Source organism: Brassica oleracea, chromosome C8 (assembly GCF_000695525.1).
Source record: "Brassica oleracea var. oleracea cultivar TO1000 chromosome C8, BOL, whole genome shotgun sequence".
NCBI classification, from domain to species: Eukaryota; Viridiplantae; Streptophyta; class Magnoliopsida; order Brassicales; family Brassicaceae; genus Brassica; species Brassica oleracea.
In genome coordinates, this window is record NC_027755.1 from 24,184,018 (window position 1) to 24,195,483 (window position 11,466).

Here is an 11,466-nt window from a genome sequence, read left to right on the forward strand (position 1 = left end):
ACGAGTTATGCTGCTTTGCATAAACAATGCAAAGAGACGTAAAAAAAAAAAAAATTTATTCTTAAGGACTCCACAATGGGTATCACCATTGTGGATGCTCCGACATCCTCCAGCTAATAGTTTTTAGTTAAATTTATGTTGTGTGGGTTTATAAAAGCAATAGCATTGGTAGATAGATACTAGATACACATTCAAAGATATTTCACAAATATAATATTGATAGATTTTGTTTTGTAACTAAAAAGGTAAAATAAAGAAAAATTGAGATAGTTATCAAAAAAGAAACGGTTTCATCTTTTTCTAATTTATTTTATTATAATAATCACAAAGAGACTGCATCAAAAATTTCCATTTTTGTTATTTTTATAAACAATTAAATTAATTAATTTACCTAACACCCACCCACGATTCTCAATGAATGTGGTTGTGTATAGAAAGAAAGTTACAAACAATTACATAACTAACTTTACCTAATATATCTTCACACATCTAACTTTTTTTTATTCTGTATGTGTACTTTTTCTAAATTTAACCAAAAGATAAGCATTTTGTTTTACCCATTCATATAACTCCAAACTGATTTAATTGCCTACTGTATCAATTAACTCCAATCAATAAGTTGTTTTACGTACTTAATTACATCATTTGAAAATATGGCCGGTGAATATGAACGTAACCAAAGTTTATCCCAAGGAAAGTTAGATATGAACTTTAAATGGTTTGACTAGTGAATGTTCAGGTGTTGGAGATCCTTTTGTCTAAATTACAGGTTAATATAATGGAAATTTAGAGTTGAACCTGCAACTATTCCACCTTATGATTCACCAAAAGTTTCTTTTTCTTGAAGATGGAATAGTTGCAGGTCGGTACGTTGAAAAATATGTATAAATCAGTTTCTAGACTTAATTGATTACATCTCCTTAATGTAGCAAAATTAGAACCTTACGTAACTGGTTGCATTTTGTTACTAAAAATGATATTGTAAAGACATGCGATTTTGATGATATATTGAAAGTAACTAATGGAAAATATCAGTAACTGCTAACGCCACTCAACATGCCAATGCTAATTTATTTCCAATGCCCTGAACACCATTCCATACATTATATATATTTTTTTGTTGCCAAATATGTGAATTCCATTAAAACGGGTAGAGTTTGTAACTTATTACAATCAGTTATGGTTTACCTTGGCAAAAAAGAATAAAAACAAGGTAAAGCATAATAAAAGAAGAGCAAAAGACATTACTCTCTAGATAGCCAATGCTGCATTAGACCCCAGCCCTGTTTCTGATTTCTCTTCGACAGGATTGCATCTCTAATGAAACGATCAAGTAACTTGAAAATGGTAGCTGGAGAAGATGAGATGTTATCATGATATCGCTTGTTCCTCTCAGACCAAATAGAGTAGATAGTTGCTGAGGCTATTAAATGTTTGAGTAGCCTAGGAGCCACACTGTCACGTAAACTTAGCCAGTCAGAGAAGACTATGTGTGGAATCCTACAAATGAGTATCCCATTCTTCGCAGACAAATGTCCAAAGATCAGCACTCCAATCGCAGCGAAAGAAGAGGTGTTCTCTGTCTTCAATGTAGGTATTACGAAGGCAGGAAGAAGTTGGAATATTGGTGCCCCATTTGGAGAGACGGGCTCTTGTGGGTAGCCTGTCGAGCTGAGCTAGCCACATATTGGAAGAGTGTCTAGGGATTTCACCTTTGAACCAGACATAAGAGGACCATTGCTGAAGCGGAGCCCTGTGACGTAAGGCTTCCCAGGTTAGCTTTGCTGAATAATTATCCAATGCAGAGTCATTGACAAGCCAGACATAAGAGTCGTTTCCAGATATAAGTGAAGGCAGAGGAACTGTAGTAAGGTATATTTGAAGTGTCTCAGCAGCAGGTGACCTTGCCCCACGTAAGAGCCAACCATCCAAGTTGCAAGCGTTGGCGATGGAAGCTTGAAGGGGAACACAGCTCCCGTGGTCCATCAAGACCAAAGTATTCAATGAGCTTACCGTATGGCGTCCAGACATCCCACCAGAAGCTGATCAAATGACCATTACCAACTTTCTCCCTTATGAATCGAGAAGCCAAGGACCGCAGGTGGAGGAGAAAACGCCATGTCCAAGATTTTACTTTGTCCACATCACAACTCCAAACATTATCCTCTTTTATCCTATTCGACTTCATCCAGATTGCCCAAAGAGAAGAGCCACTTACAAAAAGCAGCCACATCAATTTTAGACATAGCGTTTTGTTTCAAAGACCAAAATCACGCAGGCCTAGACCACCCTCTTTCTTGGGGAGGTAAACAGTTTCCCAAGCAACTTTGTATTGGATCGGACCAGAAATCCTTCCACTCCATAGAAACATAGAACACAGACTTTGGATGCGTTTCAGGCAACCCTTGGGAAGGATAAATGCAGAGATCCAAAAATTGACAGTACCATAGATAACGGAAGATATTAATTGCCTTCTCCCAGCATATGAGAGAGCTCTGTTAGACCAGGAGGAGACACACGGGTTTACCGCATTGGGATGGTGACCAATAGATCCGTCAACATATTTAGAGTTTAGGAGCTGTGAGAATACCTCAATGCACAGTACAGAAAGATAAGGAGATAGTGGATCGCCTTGCCTAAGCCCTTTAGTTCCCTTGAAATATCCACAAAACTCACCATTGATAGCCACATAAAATCGGTTAGTTGTGATGCATTGCTGAATCAGGTGACGAAAATAAGGAGGAAAACCCACGGCTTCAAGAGTATTCAATATAAAATCCCAATTCACAGTATCGAAGGCCTTTTTGAGATCAACTTTAAGCATACATCGCTTCGATATGGATTTCCAATTGTAGCCTTGAACCAATTCAGTAGCAAGGAGCACATTCTCCACAAGTAATCTGCCTGGGATGAAAGCCGATTGGACATTCGATATAATCTGCGGCAGCCCCGTTTTTAGTCTATTAGCAAGAAGCTTAGAAATGACCTTGTAAACAGAGTTGCAGCAAGATATCGGACGGAAATCAGAAATATGCGAGGGATTTATCTTTTTCGGCACTAGAGAGATGATAGTTACGTTCCATTGCTGAAGAAGGCATCCTGAGGTGAAAAATTCATTCACACCATCGATCATATCCTTTCCCACAGCAGCCCAATTGGCTTGAAAGAATTCTCCAGGGTAACCATCTGGGCCTGGAGCTTTGCTCTTTAGAAGGGAGAGGAAGGCCTCCTGAATATCTGAAGCGGTGAAAGGGGAACTTAGCACACTGACAGATTCTGGAGAATATCTGAATGGGACAAGATCTGAGATGATTTGGGGCGAAGATGAAGTGAGAGTATCTGTGCCACCCAGAAGCGAACTGAAGTAAGAGACAACATGAGCTTTAATGCCTTCAAGATAGTCAATGATCGCATCATTAGAATCAAAGAAGAAATCAATTTGGTTTTGATCCCTTCGAGTCCTTATAGACATGTGGTAAAAAGCTGTGTTTGCATCTCCAAAAGCCGTGCATTGAATTTTTGACCGTTGTCTGAGAAATGAGCCTCCGGCTGTAGCTAGGACCAACCACTTACGGTGTGCTTCCTGTTCTGCTATAGCAGCAGAGTGAGAGGGAGCTGTAAGAGTGAGATGTTGGCATAGAGTGAGAGATTCAAAGGCCTCCTCCACCCGTTTCTCCAGATTTGAGAAGTTTTCTTTAGCGAAAGATCTGATGATTGGTTTAAGCTCTTTGAGTTTCCTGGAGATAGATAGCTGGCGAGAGCCAGCGAAAGAGAATCCATGCCAACAACCTCTTATGATATCAGCAAACTCCGGGTGTTGGTTTAGGTGCGCAAAGAACTTAAAAGGACACTTCTGCTTAGGCCTAAGTTGATCCATGAACAGACACGAGGGAGTGTGATCAGAAACTCCAAGTTTACCAAATACAGCAAGCGAATCAGGGAAGGATTGTAGCCACATATCATGGACCAAAATCCTGTCTAGCTTCTTAGAGACATGCTTATTTGTCCAAGTAAAGGAATTTCCACGGAAGGGAAGATCAGAGAGATCGCAGTGGGTTAAGCATTCCCTAAATGCACGCATTCCTCTCGTTATGACAATGTTTTGCTTCGTTAGAATGCTCAGATGTCGCTATGATTTCATTAAAATCGCCCAAAATGAGCCTAGGGAGACACGAAATTGCAGGATTGTTCGCTATGGCTTCAATCTCCAACCATAATTGACGTTTTTCAATTGTGCAGTTAGATCCATATACCACAGAGACAATAAACTCAGAGTTGAATGATGGAAGTTTAACCCGAGAAGTGATGACTTGAAGAGATTTCGAGATGACAGTAACATGGACCGAAGGGTGCCATAGAAGCCATATCTTCCCGAGATCCGAGAACTCATAATTATTTGCAAAAGACCAACCCGGGAGCGTACGAGATACTATAGTCGTCGCTTTAGCCGGCTGTACATGCGTCTCGATGAGACCTCCGAATATAGGTTTTTGTTTTTTGAACCATTTTCTAAAACCTCTCCGCTTTACAGAATCATTGAAACTTCTTATGTTCCAACAAAAAATATCCATAAAAATTGGTAAACTTTAGAGGATTTGAGGGCCTCTAACCCTTGCTCTTGCCTTCTCCTTATCCCTCGCTTGCCTCTTAGACCGCTTAGATATGACATCGATGAAATCATCATGGTTATCATCCGGGTTATCTTCATCATCAGAGATAGAGTCCATCTCCGAAGATGACTCACCAGAGGATGTTGGGGAGATGAGAGAGAAACCAGGGGATCCCGAGAGGTCGACGTAGAGCTGACCTTTACTCAGATCATGAACTGGATTGACCGTAATCCCATCATTTGAAATCAAAAGAGGTCCTGCTTTAGCGCCAGCCACTTCAGCTACAGCCGATGTATTTGTTACGGAATCCCGAGCTAATACAGAATGAGTAGGAACTGAAGCTGACTTCCACACTTCCCTATAGACCTGCTCGGGAGTATACGCTTTCTTGTTCTGAGGAACAATAGGCAGCAGACTTTTTATAGGCGCCTTCCCTTTATCCTTTGGAGGCAGGTTAAGACCTCTCAGACAGTTTTCAGTAGTATGCCTAACTGAGTTACAAGCAGCACATGTCCTTGGAACAGCTTTACAGCGGGAGATGGTGTGACCTAGATTTTTGCAAAAGGAGCATTGGGAAGGCAGCCAAGGGCTCGTTACTCCAATTCTCCTTGTATCACCATTCTCAAATCTAGCATTGACAAATTCAGGAATAGGCTTCCTTGGGTTGATGACTGTGTAGACTTTCGCAACTTCAATGTTCGTTAGATTCAATGTTGTTGGATGTAAGCAGACCGGGTGGCCCACTATGCCTACAATCTCTTGAAGAGCATCACTGTTAAAGAACTTAAGCGGAGCACCAGTGAATTCAAGCCACACAGGCACCATTTCAAGTTCCGGTTTAATCTGCTGCAAGCCCGAAGCCCATTTGGCAACAAACATTGTTTGGCCATCAAATTGCCAAAAGTTTTGGCTGAGAATCATGCGCCGAGCATTAGGGCAAGGTACACGAAAGAGGAAGGCGTTCCCTTCCATTTTTGATACTGAAATGTCCCTTCTCTGCTTGCTCCATATACCATTTGCTATAGCGTGGACATCACCTCGAGCGGGAGCGTCTTCATAGAACTGACCCAGAATGAAACAGTCCCATGCTTTCTTGTTTTTCTCCACCACAGAGTTCGGGATGGTAACACACGCCTCTCCAGATTCCAAGAGAAATGGTGTTTCTTTCGGTTGGAGTTTGATTTGCGTGGGTTTGACAAATCCTTTCCAGATTTCCGCCGGTGACTTAGCCTGCTCAGGAGAGGAGGACGGAGCCTTTGTCTGCTCAGAAGCAGAAGAGGATGACGGTGCTTCTGACTGCTTGGGAGCAGAAGTGTAGATGGTTGCCTGCTCAGAAGAGGGGGCTGGAGGTTCTGGCTGCTCAGAATCAGAGGTGGAGACATTTGAAAATTTTCCCGCACTAGTTGGAGCAACGAGGACGGTGATACCCTCTTTTGCTACAGGGACATCGCAAGACACTGTAGCTAGGGTTTGAGAAATTGGGGGATCCGCGTCCGAGACCGAACCTTGTTGAACATCAAGCTCTGCAGGCAGGGACGGGGATGGCGTGACTTCACAGTCTGAGTTTCCAAGAGAAGCGCTTGGCAAAACAAGCACAGCGGCTGCATCGAGTGCAGGCACCGGATCTTCAATAGGAGGAACAGAGACCTTCGGTTGAACAGAGGATTTTTTGGGGGACGGAGAGTTGTGGCTGGGGAGGGACTTTTTGGGGGTTTTTTTTCTTGGCCATGGCGGTGGGGAGGGACCGTCGCCGCTGAGAGCGACGGTTGAGAAGAAAAGAAGTCGACCTCAGTTTGGGAGGATTTTTTTTTAGGCGCGTGAGGCGCGTGATTTTTCAATCTTCCATACATTATATAATAACAAATTTAATTGAAAGTCTTGTTACTAACTAGTAACTATTACTTAACTTTAAAATTATTTGTTATTTATCATCAAAAGATTACAGATAATAGCTACTACCAAATTATCAATGTCTCTTCGGTTAAAAAGTATGTATAATTTAATTTGCCAGTATACGATAATTGGCTTCTATCTGCATTTGACCCTAAGCGTTCAGTTTAAGAATTTCTTTCTCATAATTTTCAGAATCTTAATCAATGTGTGAGTAGCATATATCTCAGTGACGAAATGCGGATTGTTAAATTAGCCTTTTCGATATATTATAATCACCAGTCCAACAAGACTATGCAAATAGATATATTATTCTTAGAGCATTACGACTACGAGGTCCATACATTCCCAATACCAACTGTTATAAGAAATTTATGCATATAATGCAAACGTAGTAGACATATAAATGATATAAGTGCCACTTTATTTAGACCGTCCTATATGTAGATGAACCTTCCGATTTATAGCATTTAGTTACCAAACTTGCTCTGGATGGTCTCACGGATAGAACAGGCTATGAAGAGGAACGAGTCTGGTTCTTGGGTGTCATCATCAATCTTCTCGACCTCGATGCTCCATTTCACGCGGCTACCTTCTTTCTTCGGAATAATAGTGATGGTTACTTTGATCGTCTCGAAATTTTCCATCATGGAAGGAGCGCTGATGAAACTCACCGTAAATGTCCTTTTCTGCCAATCGACACCACCCATCTCCACCTCATCTTTTTGGTGAACATAAAAAAGTTAGGGTTTGGATCTGTAAATATGAATTAAATGACATAAATCAAAGTATAAAAGTTTACCATCATTTTCAAATGCGTTGACGAAATCTTTAAAGTATTTTTCAGCCGGATACCCAGTGTCAATGGAGTTATGCTTAAATTTCCTCTTGTAGCTGACATCGCTTAAACTGATGTACGTGAGCAGAGATTCAACGATCTTTTTATCTTCGATGTTATGGCTAATCTTCTCGAACTCAAAGGTGTACGCCAGGCAGCTAGCTGTCATGTCTTCCCCAGGAGCGACGGTGAATGTTGCTTTGATCGTTTTGTAGCTTTCCGTGAGGTTCCCATGTATGCTCATGGTCACTGCTCTTGTCTCCGAATCCTTCGGCTCGACTTCGAACCTCAAGTCCACTACAGTGAAACATAGCAATTAATTAAGGGTTTTGATTGATGATCAAGAGACATGAAATGAAAGTTGGAAGAGATGATCATTTTACCAGCAGCAAAAAAGAATGAAACATGATTTTTCTTTCTGGTTAAGTGTTCAATGAATTCGACTGCCGGAGATTCTAGGTCAAGCTTCCCAGAAGATTTGTACGTTGCCATTATCTCTCTCTCTTTAAGAAGAAAATATGAAGTAAATGTTTTGTGGGTTTGATTATAATCCACTCTCGATGAATATGTGTCTATATAGAGAGAGATCGTTCGATGCAAATTGCCTCATCTAGTTTTTTAACCTAAGCCCACTCATATAACTTTTTTCACCATATCGAATCTTTCTATTTATAAACAAAGGCTTCATCATTTAAAATTTACTGACACTCAGTTAATATTCATTTGGCACATGGAAAATAAGGTAACTAGACAGGCCAAATTAACTCTACCCAAGCGAAGTAATTTACGCTGTAATTGATTCTCTTTTACTACATTACAATATAAAAACGACTAACTGATGTCAGTGTGAAAAAAATTAAAAAGTTTTTACTAACCACTCCAAGTCATTAGCGTCATAATTAATTGACTAATTTCTAACCAGGGATCTATTGTTTTATCAAAACAATTTAGCAATAGTTGAATTACAGAATATTTTTTTTTTTTTATTTATGGTATATATACTTGATAATAGCTGCTAAATAGACTAGGATATAATTTTTGAAATGATTTGGAGACATTTGATTTCAATATATAAATATCCTATAAATTTATATATTTGGATTCTTAAAATTATATAATATATTCTTTCACAAAATAATATAACTTTTAAATATTATGAAGTAGGCACTTGTTACTACATATCTTGTGGTAACAGACATTTTTTCTAAAAAAGTTAGGGTTTTAGTTTGTTTTGTTTGATTTCTAATCAAGATAAGTCTGTTACTTTTGACGAAAATAACATTTGTAATGGGATGTATGTATCATATGCTTTTTGTATGAGTCGTCAGTGAAAGCGATGTTCCACCGGAGATGAGAATTTGTGCTCATTAATTTGTCTCTTAACAAGAAATGACAATAACAATAAAACGGATTTGTTCATATCACAACTTCATGAGTCTCGGAAAATAGTTTTTTCTTAAAAATGAAGAATATAGAAAGAGTGTTAACTCTTTTCTTCTGCTTAACATAGCAATTAATTGGAACCATACTTAATAGTTGTTACAAATTCAATGAACGGAGAAAAGTTTTGACTAATGTGTATCATGAAATAAATTATATCAAAATATTCAGATCAATCAACCTACTAAGTTTAGGTACTTATGAATATCCATTAATTAACACTGTTTCTTACTTTTTCAAATAACAAAACAATGAACTCACCATATAAATTAAACTGAATTGAAATAGGTATTGAAATAATATCTAAAATTAGATTTTATCACTACATATATTAAAATATAGAAAGTAGTAAGTAGTAACACTGTAACTAGAAGAATACAGATATATTTTTTTTTTTGATCAAAGAATACATATAGATTTAATTACCATTAAATGACTATAAATTTAAAACACACCAAAACATTTTGTGAGCTAACTAGTTTTAGTTTTTTCCTTGGGGAAGATTCTAGACATTTAAAAAAAAAGAATCTTAGATAGGACCCATTTTTGGTTTGAGATCCAGTTCCAGTAAAGTTCCTCGTTAGACATTCCTATAGATTTTCACATGGGTTTTTGGTTAGTTTTTCAATTTTCTCAAGATGAGTCCCATATATTTTTGCCATAAATAGATATATACATGAACCTCTTTTTATATACATGAACTTTTGCTGAATCGTTCATGATCCACCAAAAGTTTGGTGGTGTTCAAGATGGATCAGTTTCGGTTTCTTACGTTGAAACTTGAAGTATGTATACAGTATTCACACATAATTGATAGATCTCCTTAATGTAGCAACTAACGAAACCCTACCATACGTAACTGATTGCATTATGTTTGCTTGAAATGATCATGTAAACACATGCAAATTTGATTACCAATAGAAAGTGATTGTGACTGAAATGTCATCAACTGCTCACGACACTCAATTTACCAACCGGAAATTAAAAACCGATAATGTCTTTAACACAATTCCAAACATTAGAAATAACAAATTGAATTAAGTCCCATTACTAAATATCTGTTATTTAACTTTCAAAATATATGTTAAAATTGTCAAGCATAAACTATGGATACTATTACCAATTTCAATGTCTCTTTGGTAGAAAAGGTAGGTATAATTAATTTGATTTGCTTCTATATGCATTTACTCTCTCATTCTTTTTTTTTTCTTGGCATCCTTTGACTCTCTCATTTGTTTCTTTTTTCTTATGTATTAAAGATTCTCGTGTTCGCTTGTTGTTGTATATGCCTAGAATCTGCTTTTCTTTATAAGCAGATTAGAGATTTCTTGACTTCCATGGATCTGAAATTCAGGCAGACACCCTGTTATTGGCAAGACAGTGCGGTCTTGCCGCTTTTTACCAGGTCTCTCAGGTTAATTATCGACTGGAACATGTAAACTATTCAGAATGCTAAACTCAAAACCCAACTTCTTTTAGAAACAAACTCTGCTATAGAAAAACTGCAAGCATGTTTTATAAGTGATATGAATTTTGTGGAATTGATGTGTGTTTTAAGAGTAACAAAGATCATGTTGAAGACAAAATTAGTCCTATATAAATTAATCCTTCGTATTTGAAGATGAAAATTCAGTTTGTACGATCGCATGAATGATGAAATTAATTAATATTGACATGGAATCCATTGTTGTTTTAAAGCAGGAGGGGGCTTATAGATAGGCCCATTAAGTCTTTTGGGATAGGAAAAAATAAATAAATAGCTTCGCCCGGAATCGAACCGGAGACCTTAGTGTGTTAGACTGACGTGATAACCAACTACACCACGAAACCTTATGCAGATACGGATGCACAAAATAAAAAACAATTGTTTTTAGGTTTTTTAACTGTAGACAGTAAACTGATGAATACCCCAACGGAACTGTTGATTTTCATAAATAATCGTTTTATATCTCATCTCTCTTTTAGTTACTAACTAAAGTAGCGTGCTTTTACATCTCAGTGTGTGGGAGTAACTAACAAACTGTAATGAACTACCTCTCTCTCATGCGCGTTCTTACATTTCATTAGAGGACATCTAGCTACGTCAGTTCCAAAATCCCCATGGAGTCAATGCTTCTACGTGCCTTCAAAATCCGTCAAAACCAAGCAAGTGTGGTGGTGAGTCCACTTAGACTCTCTATGGCTCATTGCTATTCCTCGAGATCAAAGACAGACTGCTAAATCAAATATGTCAACCGTTGTTCCTGTTGCTGATAAAGAGAAATACGCCTTCTTTGTTGCCGCAAGGGTGACGTTATTGGAATTTATAAGGGGATCTTAGTGAGTGTCAGGCTCAAGTTGGGTCATCAGGTGAATACAAACTTTTTTGCCTTTACAATCTCTTTTGTTATGTCTATTCTTTCTTTGGGAACACGCACAGAAGAAGAAACTGTTAAGTTTTATAAAGGTTCCTCGTTGCCTAAGGACGTACGCCGAAGAATATCTTTCTTTTTTTGGGATGAAGAACTCAGACTTAAGAGTGAGGGTATGTTTGGCTCTCTTTTGCCTTTGTCTTTTCCAAGCAAAACAACTCATGACCAACAAATGTATGATCTCCTTCGAGATCAGTCATGTTCTAAGGGTATGTTTCTATGTGCTTGAGGGAAAGATCACTACATGAAGTTTTCTAATGCAAGTTATTGGTATTGT

At 38.2% G+C, this 11,466-nt stretch overlaps 2 protein-coding genes and 1 non-coding gene across 3 annotated transcripts; all 3 read right to left on the minus strand.

Moving 5' to 3' along the window:
• Positions 1-1,500: 1,500 nt before the first annotated feature.
• On the minus strand, positions 1,501-1,986 carry LOC106309007. The gene has a single exon (XM_013746098.1). The coding sequence runs from the start codon at positions 1,984-1,986 to the stop codon at positions 1,501-1,503; it is 486 nt and encodes a 161-aa protein (XP_013601552.1).
• A 4,775-nt stretch (positions 1,987-6,761) lies between these two features.
• Positions 6,762-7,868, minus strand: LOC106311195. The gene is made up of 3 exons (XM_013748416.1): positions 7,722-7,868; positions 7,303-7,635; positions 6,762-7,221 (listed from the first exon to the last, which is right to left on the minus strand). Exons 1-3 carry the CDS (start codon positions 7,828-7,830, stop codon positions 6,971-6,973), a joined length of 693 nt encoding a protein of 230 aa, XP_013603870.1. The 5' UTR covers positions 7,831-7,868; the 3' UTR covers positions 6,762-6,970.
• A 2,667-nt stretch (positions 7,869-10,535) lies between these two features.
• TRNAV-AAC lies at positions 10,536-10,608 on the minus strand. The gene has a single exon. It is a non-coding gene; the product is annotated as a tRNA-Val (tRNA).
• Between the last annotated feature and the right edge of the window lie 858 nt (positions 10,609-11,466).